We start from the raw sequence: 15,249 nt of genomic DNA, 5'->3' as shown, positions 1-15,249 counted from the left end.
CTGGGAAGCGTCCCTGCCCCCACTACTGGCCTAGGCTTGACCACAGACCCTGGCTCCCCCACCATCACCCCTGCCTTGAGTTTACAGAGCCATGTGGCCTCGGGGGACCTGGTAGGGCACCAGGGTCTACCTGTGTGCGTGGCTGGCAGTGACATCACCCCACTGGACGGAGGGCCCCCTGGTGTCACAGCACAGGTGGGGTGGGAGGCCAGGCTTCACCAGGCCCAGTAGGTGGGCAAGGGACCCAGGCACGCCCCGTTCGGTAGAGCAAACAGGACCTGTGCGTGCCAATGGGGGCAGCTCCAGGGGCCCCCAGCACAGCCCAGCTTGGGCTCCCTTCCCCCTCCGCCTGCAGAGGCTCACAAAAGACAGAGGCGCCACAGTTCCAGGCAGGCCTGTTTATTCTGAGGGCGCACATGCGCTATGGCTTACAAGGCAGACAGTAGTACTGGCCAGTGGGCTCCGGGCGCTGAGGCAGGAGAACAGGGCAGAGGCATGGCAGGGGTGGGCGCCGGGCAGGCGCAAGGTAGGGGTGCCCCCCTGGGGGGCGGGGAAGTCCTCCATCTTTGAGGCCCACAGCCCAGAGTCATTGTGTCCCAGCCCCGGAGTGGGGCAGAGGGGCAGCCCAGAGAAGCTGGATGGGGCTGACCCAGCAGTGGCCTTCTCCAGGCCGGGAGAAAGGCAGAAGGGGCAGCTCTCTGCCACCTCTGGCTTCTACAGCCTTCCACCCCCCAACTTGGCTCTGTGCTGGAGTCCTGAGGACCCCCCTGTGGAGGGCTGCTGCTGGGGGCAGGGAGAAAATGGATTGCAGAGGAAGGTTGGTTTTATTGCGATTATTTAGAGAGCGCATCCTGAGGGAGTGGGGGAGGGGCTCTGGTATTAAGTGGAAACATGTGTGGAGCTGAGGAACTTTTTTGAGGGGGAAAAAAGCAAGAACACAAATTCCTTTCTGTCGGCAGGCCCGGGCCCAGCAGTAAAGGCCCTGGCCACAGCAGGCAGCCTCCCAGCAGCCCCCACTCCCCGCGGTCCCCAGCAACACAGTGGCTCTCCTGAGGCGGGGCCCGGCCAGCAGGCAGGGGGTTCAGAAGTTGCTAAAGATCTCACGTTTGCGGTTCCAGTCCATCTGCGGGGCCCGTTTGTTGACCCGTGTGGCCCGGGCCTTCTCCTTGGCCTCGGCTGCCGTGGGGCTCAGGTGCAGGCCGCTCTCCTGGAATGGGTCCCGCTTCCAACTGCTGGCATCCTGGGGAGGCATGGGGGAGCTGCTCGTGCAGGGCCTTCCTGCAGATGGGGCCCCTCCTCACCTCCCAGGCTGACATCTCCCGAGGCCCCTGGCACCCGTGTGTGTGTGTCCACAGAAGCAGAGCTGGGAGGACGCCTGGTTACCTCGGTGTCCTTGTCCAAACCTGGCGGGCCACCTCTGCTAAGCTGGGAAACCAAGGGCAGGCCTGCTCCGCAGGCCCCACCTGCAGGCCCCCCCGAGAAGTCAGGTGCACACGGATCCCCACACACATATCACAGCACCAGGCAGGGCACACACACCTGACCTGCCCTGGGCAGGTGGGGACTGGAAGGCTCATGTGCCAGGGAGACCCCAGGTGCCCACCCCAGCCTGTAGGGCCAGGCTATAATGCTGGCCCAGGATGGCATTAAACCCTGGGCCAGATGGACCAATGGGGCCAGGGGAAAAGTTGTGCAGCCACACCCGTCCAGAGGCAGACATTTCCAGGGAGAAGCCCTCCATCAGGTCTGGGGGGCCCCAAGGTACCCCAGAGGTCTCCTTGGCCCAGTCTCACCTGGGCAGGACTGGTCCCATTGGTGATCGGTGACGGCAGTGGACCTGCAGGGACAGCATGTCTGTGGCCACTCGGCCCCCCACTCCCTCCTCCCATGCCTGACCAACCCCAGGACGCAGCGCACCTTCCACATGCTCCTCGGTGGGTGTGATCCGCAGCCGTTTGAAGTGCTCGTCCGTGTCAGGATCCACCACCAGCAGCCGGGCCTCGCTCTCTTTGGCCTTGATGCTGGCCACAACTTCGGCGTGCCGCAGCCCCTCCACATTCTGCCCGTTCACCTGCCGCCGCCAGCACCCCAGGTCAGCAGCCTGAGGGGCCCCACCAGCCCCCAGGAGGCCCAGCCGGGTGTGGCATCAAATATTCATCAAAGCCACCACCGGCCAAGGCCTGGAGAGGAGTGTTCACCCGCTCAGGTTCTCAGCAGCTCCTTCAGCAGGGGCCCCAGAACACACACACACACGGATGCAGGGACACACACACACGGATGCAGGGACACACACACACGGATGCAGGGACACACACACACACACACGGATACAGTGACACACACGGATGCAGGGACACACACACACACGGATGCAGGGACACACACACGGATGCAGGGACACACACACACGGATGCAGGGACACACACACACACGGATGCAGGGACACACACACACACACGGATGCAGGGACACACACACACGGATGCAGGGACACACAAGGATACAGTGACACACACAGATGCAGGGACACACAAGGATACAGTGACACACAAGGATGCAGGGACACACACACACGGATGCAGGGACACACACATGGATGCAGGGACACACACACACACGGATGCAGGGGGACACACACGGATGCAGGGACACACACACACACGGATGCAGGGACACACACACGGATGCAGGGACACACACACACGGATGCAGGGACACACACACACGGATGCAGGGACACACACACGGATGCAGGGACACACACACACAAGGATGCAGAAACACACACACATGGATTCAGGCACTGACGCACAGGGATAAGGTCAGGATCTTGAGATCTGCATACACGCAGGACCACCCAGCACCCGCCCAGTCCCAAAGCCGCGGTGCTCAATACCTCGATGAGCCGATCTTGGGGGCGGAGGCCGGAGTGGGCGGCAGGCGAGCCTGGGTCCACGGAACGAATGTACTGGCCGGGCCGAGACTTGTCACTATGCAGATTAAACCCGTAGCCCTGCGGGCCCTTGTGCAGGTGACAGAGCCGAGGACGCAGCTCTCTCGGGGGCCCGTTGGCATCCTGTAGGTGCAGGGACCACCAGGTTGGGCTCTGCCACCAGTCACCCTGAACCACACACTGACCACAGTGCCCCTGCCGCCCAACCCCCCACGTTGTGTCAGGGTCTCCAGTCCTAGCCGCCTAGGGATGGTTTTGGCTGCCCTACAGCAGTGGTGACACAAGACTCTAGGCTGCTGGAGGGCTGCGTGTGCCCAGGCTGGGGCTGTGAGAACAGTGAGGTCCCCTTGTGGTTCCAGGGGACACTGTGCCCCTAATCCCGCCCCTGTACTCACCTGGTTCTGCTGGGCCCACAGGAGCAGAGACCAGAGCCTGCCTGCTCCCCTGCTGGAGGCCCAGGAGCACCCCCCACTCCCATGGCCCAGGGTCCTGACTTCACTTCACCTCTGGCATCTCGCGCAGGAGGGCTCCAAAGCAGGAGGGCCAAACCCCAGCGCCCCAGCGTCCCTCACCTGGCCCTGGCTGACCAGCCACGGCACTGAAAGGCCAGCAGCCGCTGGTGCCCAATTACATGTGGCTATGGCCGCAAGGAGCAGGCGGGTGGCTGCTCAGGTTTCCGGAAGGTCCCAGTGGCTGGGGTGCTCCCCAGGGCCCCTCCCACCTGTCTCAGGGGGCCCTGAGCCAGGCTGGGGGCAGTGCTGAGGGAAGGCACCTGCTCTCAGGCACCTGACCCCCTCAGTTCAGATCACTGCCTGGTCACTTTGGCCCCCAGCCTTGAAAAGCTCACTACAGGGCCCGGCGCGGTGGCGCAAGTGGTTAAAGGTCCTCGCCTTGCACGCCCGGGATCCCATATGGGCGCCGGTTCTAATCCCGGCAGCCCCGCTTCCCTTCCAGCTCCCTGCTTGTGGCCTGGGAAAGCAGTTGAGGACAGCCCAAAGCTTTGGGAACCTGCACCCGCGTGGGAGACCCGGAAGAGGCTCCTGGCTTCGGATCGGCATAGTATCAACCCGTTGCGCTCACTTGGGGAGTGAATCATCGGATGGAAGATCTTCCTCTCTGTCTCTCCTCTCTGTATATCCGCCTTTCCAATAACAAAATAATAAAAAAAAATAAATCTTTAAGAAAAGCTCACTACAAACAACTCCCCTAGGAGCCGGCAAGGGTCCGTGTCCGCCACACTGCCAGCCCAGTCCCTAGCTGCTCCCTCCACCGGGACCCCTTCCCTGCACCTGGGCCCGGCCTGCAGTTTCCTCAACACCCATCACCATGGCTGTGCGGCCATGTCCATCACACCAGGGCTGGCGGGGGATGTGGGAGGCACCAAGAACTCCAGGGCACAGGCCCAGACACAGATGTGGGGCTCTGGAGCACAGCTGGGCACCTCCCCACAGAGGTGCTGTCAGGGCCCCGTTGGCCAGAACACAGCCCAGGGGTCAGCCTGGGAGGGGGCAGAGTGGCAGTGCTTGCCCATGTGCCGCGGGCCCTAGTGGCAGGGGTCATCAGGTGGTGCCAGCATGGGGTGGCCACAGCGTGTGCCAGCCCCCTGGAGCCTCCCTTCTGCTGCCTCCTGCAGGCTTTCCCCACGCCCCCGCAGCAGCCTGCAGGGCCGGCTTTGCCAGAGGTTCGCAAATGGGAAACAGGATTGGGCAGGGCGTATGGAGCCACAAGGCCTGGCTGAAGCCATTCTGGCCACTTCCCCACCGCCAGCCCCCAACCTCACACCCCAGTCCAGAGCAGCCGCCTCTCCCTGTACAAACCAAGGGGGACTGGTAACTGCAACCTGGGGCCCAGGGCTTCCAAACTTGGCAGGGGCCCTCGTGCAGTGGGCAAAGAGCCACGGCCGCAGCCCACAGCAAGGCCACATGGCTCGCATTCCTCCTTGCCCCAGCCCCACACACTTTCTGCCGGCTCCCACAGGCTCCAGGCCAGTCCCACCAGCTGTGGAGCTGGGCAAACCCGTCCCCTGGCCATGCCTTGAACAGAAAAGAGGCTGGTCTGGGGGTGTCCACAGGCCACACTGCCCCTCACAGTGACTCACCAGTCCTGGTAGAGAAAGGCCACCATTGTTGTCAGGGGCCAATGGCTTCCCCAGAGGTCCCATACCCCCAACCCCCAGCCTGGGGCCCTACCCCCCTGGAGCAAAGCCAGCCAGGGGGCCTCCAGCTGACCTGTACAAGCCCCTGAGAGGGGTCCCGTGGAGGGGCTCCTGGAGTGGGGCCCGGAGGTGTGGCATTCCCGGAGCGGGCCATGGAGGCGGGCGGGTGGACCGACGCAGCCAGCTGAGGGTGCTGCACTGGAGTGGCGTGAGCTCTCAGCACAGCTGGGCTGCCACCCGCTTATCTACCCCCTCCATGGCCCACGGCTCCCCGGGGATGGGTGGGGACATGGGGGCTGAGTCACTTTGGGGAGCAGGGTGGGGACAGAGCCCCCTCCCCTGCTAAGGGAGGCTCCAGTCGGACGCCCCCCCCCACCCAGCTCAGTTTCCGTCCCAAGAAAGGAAGGAAGGAAGCGGCTGGGAGGCCCTGCCCTGCTCTGAGACCCAGGGCTACGAGGACAGGGGGGCGAGGGAGAGGTCCCAGCCCTGCAAACCCAGGGCTACAGGGACGGGGGGGCAGGGGACAGGACCCAGCCCTGCAGACCCAGGGCTATGGGGACAGGGGGGCAGGGGACAGGACCCAGCCCTGCAGACCCAGGGCTATGGGGACAGGGGGGTCAAGGGAGAGGACCCAGCCCTGCAGACCCAGGGCTACGGGGACGGGGGGGCGAGGGAGAGGTCCCAGCCCTGCAGAGCCAGACACCAGCCTGCTGTGCCTCCTGGGGGAACAGACAGCCAGCCCTCAGAGCCACTACCCCTCACTGTCCTTCTCTGTGCCTGTCAAGACCCTCCGAGCAGGAAGCAAAGGCACGGCGGGGCGCAGGAGCTGCGACCCAGGGCCTGGCACCGCCGACTGCCCTGTCTCAGTCCGGGGGCTGTCCCTAGCGTCAGCACCAGCTGTGTTGCAGCTGCAGCCACCCCCAGCCCAATGGGGCCCGGGGCTGAGTCACTGCTCACAGTCAGGGCCTTCCCAGCCTCCAGAGGTAAGGGATTCCACACCAAGCACGGGTCCCTCCACCAGGAGAGGGTGCCCTCCACGGGGCACCCCACTCCTCGCCAAGACAAGCACACAGTCACCCTCCCCTCCCTCTCTCGGCACAGCCCTATGGCCTGCTGGGCTCCCTTATAGCCAGCGCAGGTGGCCAGCACCTGAGCCCTGAAGAGGCGGCCCAGCGCCTGCTTCTGGGGTACACCCTGGCCCCTGACCTCCTTGCTGCCAGCTGGGCCCCACCTTGTTGTTCCTCTAGGAACCCGCCCAGAGGAAGCCGCTCCTAGGACTTCCTGTGGCCCCCAGAGCTAGAGCCAGGGAGGGGGAAGCTGTGACAGGGTGCTGGGGGAGCCGCAGACACCCCACCCTGCGGACAAGGCCCAGGGCGGATTTTTCCACAGGAAGGTGAACTGGGCCGTTTGTGTCTAAATCAATGGACAAATGCAGAGTGTGGTGTGGGGGGGCTTCCTCCTGGGAGAGGGAGGGGTGCCTGGGAAAGCAGCAGGGTCCCGGCCGGGACAGGCCCCGCCTGGCATGCTGTGGCCGGTCACCAGGGCTGCCTGGAGAGACTTCTGCCCTCAGGAGCCCCGGGGCCAAGGTCCAGACTCTGGGGCCCGGCACCTGTGACCCTGGCCAGCCTCACAGCCTGGTGCAAATGGCAGAGAACGCAGTGGGCCCCAGTTCCCATGTTAGGCTCTTGGCCAAGCCTGGCTCCCACTGGAGATCCCTTCCCGGGCTCCACACACAGCCTGGCCTCATGGGCATGCCCTGAGTGCCCCTCGTCACCTACCTGTCTCCTGGGGCCTCCCTAATATCTGGGGGAGGGTGAACCAGCCCCCACACACCAGCTGAGTCTACCCCTCACCCCGCTGCCCACCTGCTGGACCAGCTCCCCAGAGGACTTCACAGCACACACAGGCTCCACAGTCCACACACCAAAAGCAGCTAGGCCTGCTGCATCCCTGCACATCCCGGGGACCCTGCTCACGCTTCTCAGCCCCTCAGCAAGGAAGGCCTGGGTAGTGACCCCTCCCTGGGCCAGGTGGGAAGCCGGCTAGCGGAAAGGCATGAAGACAGAGTCAGGGTGAGGACTAAGCAATCCTGTGCCCACCCAGCTTGGAACACGGGCACCTGAGCGGCCAGAGGGCAGTCCCAGGGGCAGAGAGGGGCTTGCTAAAGAGCCCAGGCGGACACAAAGCCCGGGCAGCACCGCAGGCAAGGGCGGCCATACCTTCTGGCCAGCGTCGCTGCTCAGGCTGCCTGCATGTGCCCAGTCCGGCCGTGGCTCCCAGGGGTCGCGCGCAGGCGGGAGGCCTCGCTGGGCCATGTCCTCTGTGCAGGTCAGCTGCCGCCGGCGAAGCTCCTCGTCTGTGTCCTTGTCCACCACCAGCAGCCGGGTGTGGCCTTCTACAGCCTTGATCCTCTGCACCACCTGGGCCAGGCAGGGATGGGGGCGGGTCAGCGGCCGGTGGCCCAGGCAGCACATGGATGGCTCAGTGCACTGGCAGGCAGGCGGTGACTGCCAGCGGGGTGGGTGGCTGGATCCAGAGGCCCGCAGGACCCGCCGGCTCCGCCCCCCACCCCCAGGCTCCAGCAGCCGCCTGCCTGGCCTCACCAGGGCCTTGGGATCACTCCAGGCCTTGCTCTGCATCCAGAACCTTCTCCAGGGGGTGGAGAGCCAGTCTGCAGGTAACGGTGATTGTACCCAAATGGACTTCAGACATTCAAGTTTGCCTGTGTGTGCACATGTTCGTGTGTGTGTGCTTGTGTGAGCCTGTGTATGGACAGCCGTGTGTGTGTGTGTGTGTGTGTGTATGCTCGTGTGGGCCTATGTATGGACAGCCGTGTGTGTGTGTGGACAGCCGTGTGTGTGTGTGTGTGTGTGTGGACAGCCGTGTGTGTGTGTGTGTGTGTGTATGCTCGTGTGGGCCTGTGTATAGACAGCCGTGTGTGTGTGTGGACAGCCGTGTGTGTGTGTGTGCCTGTGTGTGGACAGCCGTGTGTGTGTGTGTGTGTGTGCCTGTGTATGGACAGCCGTGTGTGTGTGTGTGTGCGGACAGCCGTGTGTGCTTGTGTGAGCCTGTGTATGGACAGCCGTGTGTGTGTGTGTGTGTGTGTGTGTGTATGCTCGTGTGGGCCTGTGTATAGACAGCCGTGTGTGTGTGCGGACAGCCGTGTGTGTGTGTGTGTGTGTGTGTGTGTGTGTGTGTATGCTCGTGTGGGCCTGTGTATAAACTGCCGTGTGTGTGTGTGTGGACAGCCGTGTGTGTATGCTTGTGTGGGCCTATGTATGGACAGCCGTGTGTGTGTGTGTGTGTGCCTGTGTGTGGACAGCCGTGTGTGTGTGCGGGCCTGTGTGTGTTGTGCAAACATTTGTGCGTGCATATGCGTGTGTGCGCTCTGTCAGCTCTACCATCTGTCTCGGAGTCTGCCTCGCCGTCTGGCTCCGGGAGAGGGAGTTTTCTCCGGGGTGTGGTTTGGCAGTGGAGGCTGCATTGCCCTCCGTGCAGCTACACCCCACACCCAGCACGGAGGGCCGAGGGCAGGTCCACCTGGGGGACAGGTGTGGCATGACAGTCGCCTGCAGGGCCTGGGAAGGCCTGAGCAGTGAGAGATGGCCAGAAGCGTGCACCTGAGCACCCTGAACGTCAGCCCCTTCCTTGGGAGCCCCTTCCTGTCCCCCTCCGTCTCCCTGCCTAACGATAAGCTCTGGGCCTCAGCGCCCTGGTCTGCAGCCCCTGTCTCCCCTCCTGGGGCTGTGGGAGGCTCTGGGGTAGGTCCAGTGCCCCAGGGGCCTGAACAAGTGAGTGTGCCTGGGCACAGGGTGGCCATGACTGACACACAGGGCCTGCATGCCAGCTCAGCTGGCCCTACACCTGTCAGCCAAGCCCTCTGGTCCCGACCACCCTGCTGCCACTTTTCTGTCTGTGAGGCAGGCAGTGGATAGAGCACCCTGGGGCAGACACCCGCCAGGGGTTCAAGCCCTGGCCAAGCACAAAATCAATCTATTCATCTCCAGGCCCCGAGCAGGCCACGTAGGCTGGTCACAGACTCACTGGGTGAGGGCCGCCCAGCAGCCCCAGCAGGTCTGCACCGAGGCTGGCCGCTAGCCAGGGTGTGAGGCCAGTGCAAGGGAGACGCCCCCCAGCCCAGGGCTGCAACGCTCTCCAGCTACGTGAGGCGGCCTTGTGGCCAGAGTTCCCAGCAGGAGGGAAAGGACTGGAGGGGTGCAAGGCCAGGGATCAACTCCCACCGGACCAGGCACTCCAGCTGGACGGGACACGGGCGCCACCGAGGACCCCAGCAGCGGGTGCGCCCACACATCCCGACTCACACTCGGGGAAAGCGGAGGGCGGCCAGGGCCGGCCAGGGCCGCAGTGCGGCCCCTCCCTGCCATGGGGGAGGCGGGGGCGGCCCCTGCCAGAGCTGCGGAGCCTCCCCCGGCCCGCCCGCGGCCCCGCACCCACCTGGTGGTGCGTCTCGCCCTCCACGTTGACGCCGTTGACCTCGACCAGCCGGTCCCCTGCGCGCAGCGCGGCCGCCTCGGCGGGGGAGCCGGGCTCCACGCGCCGGATGAACTGCCCACGGCGGCCCTTCTCGCCGTGCAGGTGGAAGCCGTAGCCTTGCTCGCCGCGCACCAGGCGGCACAGGCGCGGCCGCAACGGCTCCGGCGCGGCCATGGCGCCCGCTGACCACCGGCCGGGCGCGGGCTGGCCGCGGCGCTCCGGGGCCCGCAGGCCGGGGCGCGGGGCTGGCGCGGGGCTGGCGCGGGGGGACGGGCGGCCGCCTCGGCGCTGCGCCCGGCTCCAGACGCCTCGGGCTCCGGCTCGGCTCCGGCTCGGCTCCGGCTGGGGCGCCGCCCCCGCTCCCGCCCCTTCCCCGCCCCCGCCCCGGGGCCACGCTGCGCCCGCCCGGCCGGCCCTGCCTCGGGCCCGGCTGCCCCGAGGACTCCCCGCACCTCTGCCTTTTCTGTGCGGGGCACCACCGGGGCAGGCTCTTGGAGCGGGCAGCAGGCAGGAGGAAGTGAGATGGGGTCCCCTGGCCTGCCGCCGTTCCTCCAGGCTGCTCCTCCCTCGCCCCTCGCAGTGCTGCTCCCTAGAGCCTTGAGCAAGCAGGGCTGCCTTGTCCCACGCAAAGCGCCACGGTCGGCCAGGAGACCAAAGGAGGCCAGCACATGGAGCACTGGGTGCATAGTCACCCAGCCTCCTGCTCTGCGCTGGGCACTGGGGCCTGGACTGGCTGTGTATCGCGGCGGGTTGGGGGTGTTTTATGTTAACCTGCTGGCCTCGGATAAGCTGCTCCAGGGCTTTGGCCTCTGTGCTCCGGGCAACTCTGGGCAGCCGTCAGCATGGCACACACAAGCACACACACAGGGCGTCCCTCCAGCCCCCTAACCAAACGGCAACCCTTCCTCCCCATGGGCCCAGGGACAGGAGGCACTGATGCTACACCCTTCCCCACAGAGCCCTGCTGAGGTCTGCCCCAAGCCAGCAGGGACCCCAGCACTTACCGGTCTCCCCAGGGTGGGGCAGAAGTGGCCCAGACAGCCGCCCATGTGGGCAGCAGGAGAGGGTGGCCCAGCTCAGCCCCCACAGCCAGATCTGACGGCAAGACTCTCGGCCAGGGCTCTCCAGCCCCCACCATGCACAGGGCCCGCCCCTGGGCAGCCTCCTGAGCCATGGCCCCCTGGGTGCCCACGCCTCAGCTGCTGGCATCACCCATCCTGCCCACACCCAGCAGCTCCTGAATGAGGCTGCCCTGGACCAGCTACCACCTCTGCCCGGTCCCTGCCTGTAGCTGCTGAGAGGGCAGCATCCCACCACCCACCACCCACAGACATCCCGGGAGGAGCTGGCGAGTCCTCGCCCAGCACCCAGCACAGCCGGGCTGTTGCTCTGTGGCCGCCCTAGCTCAGGGGATCCTGGTCTCCCCCTCTTCCCTCCAATCCAGGAAAGAGCTTCCAGGTCCCCTGCTGCTTTCTGCTGCCCAAGACCCGGCTGCATGTCACTGAGTTGGGCAAGGGTGGCCAGCTGTGGGGTCTCTGAGGGTGCAGGTCAGCACCACGGAGGTGAGGTGCCGCGTTCTCTCGGGTCACAGTGGGATGACTGAGCAGCAAGGAGCCAGCCAGAAGGACCAAGACGATGAGACTAGAGCCCTGGGGACTACCCTGCGGCTCCGGCGGCAGAAGTGGGGTCTTCCCTCAGAGCCCCCGGCCCAGGCTGGCCGAGTGCCCCTCAGGGACGCCTCAGTATCTTCAGAGCTGATACTGGAGCGGGCACGCAGGCCGCGCGGGCAGCCCGGGGACCGGCCAGGAGGACGGCGGCGGCGACCAGGCCTGGCCAGGAGGACCGGCCAGGAGGACGGCCAGGAGGACCGGCCAGGAGGACGGCCAGGAGGACGGCGGCGGGGACCAGGCCTGGCCAGGAGGACGGCCAGGAGGACCGGCCAGGAGGACGGCCAGGAGGACGGCGGCGGGGACCAGGCCCGGCCAGGAGGACGGCCAGGAGGACCGGCCAGGAGGACGGCCAGGAGGACGGCGGCGGGGACCAGGCCTGGCCAGGAGGACGGCCAGGAGGACGGCCAGGAGGACCGGCCAGGAGGACGGCCAGGAGGACGGCCAGGAGGACGGCTGCGGGGACCAGGCCTGGCCAGGAGGACGGCCAGGAGGACCGGCCAGGAGGACGGCGGCGGGGACCAGGCCGGCCAGGAGGACGGCCAGGAGGACGGCCAGGAGGACCGGCCAGGAGGACGGCGGCGGGGACCAGGCCGGCCAGGAGGACGGCCAGGAGGACCGGCCAGGAGGACGGCCAGGAGGACGGCGGCGGGGACCAGGCCCGGCCAGGAGGACGGCCAGGAGGACCGGCCAGGAGGACGGCCAGGAGGACGGCGGCGGGGACCAGGCCCGGCCAGCAAACGCGCGGGCGCGCCCTGAGCCCCGCGCGGCGGCCGCGCAGCGCCACCTGGCGGGCGTCGCCTCGCCTCGGCTCAGCCCCGCGTGGCCCGGCGGGGTGGGGGCCGATGGTGCTCCAGACGTGTCATGGGGGATAGCGGGCAGAGACGGCGGCCGCCCCCAGCCCCAGTGGGACCCCCTTCAACCCGGTATTCATCAGACATGGAGGCCAGTCGGCACCGGGCGTGGCAAGCCCTGGGTGGATGAGGTCTCCTGTACGTGGGCCTGGGACCCTGCGGTCCTCCCCACGCCGGGTGGGGGAGTGACAAACTGTGTCGACTCAGGGCACAGATGGGGACCCAGCCCGAGAGCTGACCCTGGCCAGCTGAGATCCAGGTCGGCTCTGGGAACTGGGACGCTGCAGGGGAGAGGTGAGGGCACCCAGACCATCCTGAGCTGGCGGCTGAAGGAGACGGCAGAGCCCAGGTGTGTAAGAGGCCAGAGCCAGTTACCAAATGCAGAATGGGAAGGGCAAGGAGGGCAGGGGAGCCCCTCGCCCCCCGCCCCAGGACAGCATGACTGTCAATGGAGGTGTTCCCAGGAGTGCAGGTCTGCAATGAGGGTTGGGAGACAAGACGCGCAAGGTGGGCTGCCTGAGCCCAGGATCCGGGGCTCCAGCGTCATTGTCCGCGGCTGGCCCCTTCTTCCTCCCTGCACACCCCAGGCTGAGACAGGGCCCAGGGTCCCTCTCCACCTCCCTCACAGGAGCCGGTGGGGTCACCTCGCCCGGAGCCCTGGCCTGACCTCATTGCTCCCCGCTGCCCCGCCCCTCCTGAGAGCCCAGGGGATTCCTGACATTTGCCAGGGCGTGGGCGCAGCACTTCGGGCCGGAGCCCATCGGCAAAGTACACAGCAAAGAGAGGGGTCACACGCGGGGGTGCAGCGAGAGAGGCGGGTTTTATTGACCGCACAGCCCGGCGGGGCCGGCGCTGCGGGCACGCGGGAGCCACGGGGGCGGGTGCGCTCAGGGCTGTCCGGGGGTCAGGCGGGGGCCGGCGAGGGGTCTTCGCTGCAGGTACCAGCGTGGCGGGGCTGGAGGCGTCTCTCCGATGAGTCTATTAAAAACACAGCGCTACTGTTAGGGATCGGCGGTGCGCCCCTCGGGTGTACGGGACGGGGTTGAGGGGCTCACCAGGTGTGGGTCGCGCGCCCCCCGCCTGCACCTCCCGGGAAGCCCTGGCTTCTCCGTTCCCTCACGTACCTGGCGGGCTCCGCTGAACTCGGGTCCAGCCGCAACTCCTCCGGGGCAGACGGGCTGCGGAGCGCATGGACGGGGCGCGCAGCCGCGGAGCTCCAGCGTGGCGCCTCCCGCCGCTCCCGAAGCCCCGGGGAAAGCAGAAGAGCATTGCGCGCGGCGGGCGCCGGGGCGAGCGCGTCCCAAGCCGGGGTCCTGGCGGCCGCGGGCAGGGCGCGACGCCACACGTAGGGCGAGCGGCGCAGCCCCATGAGCAGGCCGGCCGCGCGGCCCACCGTGTGGTAGCGCGGACTCGCCACGTGCTTGTACCAGGCGCCCGTGGGCAGCGGCAGCAGGAGCAGCAGCAGCGGCAGAAGCCGCCGGCTAGCCCCAGGACCCCGCGCCGGGGTGCGCACTCCCGGGCCCCACGCCAGGGCGCTTGTGTCCACGGCCGCCCGACTGGGCGGGCCAGCAACCAGCGGGGCTGGGCTGAGTCGGGAGCTGCGGGTGAGAGGCGAGAGGCGTTTGGTGGCCCGCGAGCGGGTCCGGCTATAACCACTCGGTCGCCCCGCCCCAGACCGCCCCCGCGGGGCCCTGGGGTCCTCCGAGGTGGTGGGAGGGGTGGAGCAGGACGACTCAGGGCGCCTCGTGGGAGCGGCCTGGACGGTCTGCAGGGGCCTTCCCGCGGGAGGCGTCCGGAGCCGCAGGTGGAGGGGTGGAGGGGACAAACGCAGCCTCCAGACTCAGGGCTCCTGCAGGTACCAACCCAGGGACAGGAAAGCTGGAAGTGTGCCCTGGGTGTGCCCTCCTCTAGGTCTTTCCTTTGGAAACTGTGGCCCCTCAGTGACCCTCCCAGCTCAAGGACAAAGGTGCAGCCCCTGAGCAACTTAGCCATGGCCCTGCCCACCTTCTGTCCTGCATCTCTCTGGCTGTGGTCCCCAAGGCCACTTGTCCATCCGTCCAGCTAGGCCCCGTGCTGGCCACCTCCGTGTCTTGAACGCTCTTATCTTCCTTCTCCATGGCCAGGGCCAGCTCCTCAACCTTCTTCAGGACGCTGCTGCAGTGGGTGGCCCCTGGGGCCATCACAGCTCACGCTCTCTGGGGGAGGGGCAGGGTCTGAGATCCTCACTCCTGACTCTCAGCCCTCCCCACAGCCACCCCTAGTGTCCCCAGTACTGAGAAGTCAGTCTGATGGGGCCCCTAGGAGGTACCGGGGCTATGGGCCGTTACCCCTGGAGCTGAGTGGGTCCCAGATCCTGTGCAGCTGCGTGTAGGGCTGCACTCCTGGACCATCCCCCCAAGAGCCTAGTGGAAGGATGGCAGGGAAGCACAGGTCCTGAGGTCTGGCAGCCTGGCAGCACCCCTCAGAGGCCACAGACAATCACAGGTCTGCGGGGCTGGTGGGGGCGGGGCACTGCTGTGGACCCCCACCTGTCTGCTGTCAGGCGGGGCGCTCTCGGCAGGAGCCCCTGAGGCCCAGGCGGGGGTGAGCCACAGGGTCTGGAGGACCACGGGGACCAGGCAGCCTGCCAGTGAGCCATCCCAGCCGCACCCCCAGGGGGCCCCTTGGTCGGGAGAGCCGCCTGGAGTGTGTGGTGGGCGGGCACGACAGCACGACTCAGGGCTGGGTCTGGCTGCTCTTCAAGTCCCCTGGGGCCTTCACCACTGGCTGAGTGCAGGTGTGGCCTGGGGACTGCAGCCCTCAGAAGAGGCACTGAGGCCTGATGCACTCCTTCCAAGTGGGCAGTGGGCGTCTGTGATGGGCCTGGGAGTCTAGAACAAGCAAGAGCAGCAGTGTTACTGGGTTGGGATGCCACCACCCCTCCACCCCTCCAGAGCCAAGATACCAGACACTGGGGTCTGCCTCAGGGCTGTGGCCCCAGCAGATAAAAAGCAGGAGGCAGGCACGGAACCCATGGCGCCGGAAGCCAGGCTGCCTGGAGAACCTGCCCCGTTGGGGTGAGGGATCCCAAGGCCAGAGGAGCAGCACAGGGGCTGTTCCGTCCCCCACCCCCAGCCAGGGCTCCT

General features: G+C 66.8%; 2 protein-coding genes across 4 annotated transcripts; both read right to left on the bottom strand.

Moving 5' to 3' along the window:
* Positions 1–1,012: 1,012 nt before the first annotated feature.
* Positions 1,013–9,811, bottom strand: LOC121167869 (Na(+)/H(+) exchange regulatory cofactor NHE-RF2). 3 transcript variants are annotated; one of them, XM_040997568.1, is made up of 8 exons: positions 9,565–9,811; positions 7,329–7,529; positions 2,898–3,077; positions 1,918–2,071; positions 1,784–1,837; positions 1,534–1,544; positions 1,384–1,425; positions 1,013–1,240 (listed from the first exon to the last, which is right to left on the bottom strand). In XM_040997568.1, the coding sequence occupies exons 1-8, from the start codon at positions 9,775–9,777 to the stop codon at positions 1,082–1,084; spliced, it is 1,014 nt and encodes a 337-aa protein (XP_040853502.1). In that variant the 5' UTR covers positions 9,778–9,811; the 3' UTR covers positions 1,013–1,081. The 3 variants fall into 3 exon arrangements, with proteins under 3 accessions (XP_040853502.1, XP_040853504.1, XP_040853503.1); XM_040997570.1 differs by lacking the exon at positions 9,565–9,811 and having other exon boundaries at positions 5,183–7,422; XM_040997569.1 differs by lacking the exons at positions 1,384–1,425; positions 1,534–1,544 and having other exon boundaries at positions 1,794–1,837.
* Positions 9,812–13,011: 3,200 nt separating this feature from the next.
* LOC121167876 (neuropeptide W-like) lies at positions 13,012–14,304 on the bottom strand. The gene is made up of 3 exons (XM_040997579.1): positions 14,129–14,304; positions 13,249–13,722; positions 13,012–13,102 (listed from the first exon to the last, which is right to left on the bottom strand). The coding sequence occupies exons 1-3, from the start codon at positions 14,302–14,304 to the stop codon at positions 13,012–13,014; spliced, it is 741 nt and encodes a 246-aa protein (XP_040853513.1).
* Positions 14,305–15,249: the final 945 nt, after the last annotated feature.

The sequence above is a fragment of the Ochotona curzoniae genome, unplaced genomic scaffold (assembly GCF_017591425.1).
Source record: "Ochotona curzoniae isolate NIBS_2020 unplaced genomic scaffold, NIBS_Ocur_1.0 patch433, whole genome shotgun sequence".
Classification (NCBI taxonomy): Eukaryota; Metazoa; Chordata; class Mammalia; order Lagomorpha; family Ochotonidae; genus Ochotona; species Ochotona curzoniae.
This window is presented reverse-complemented; position numbering and strand designations above follow the sequence as displayed.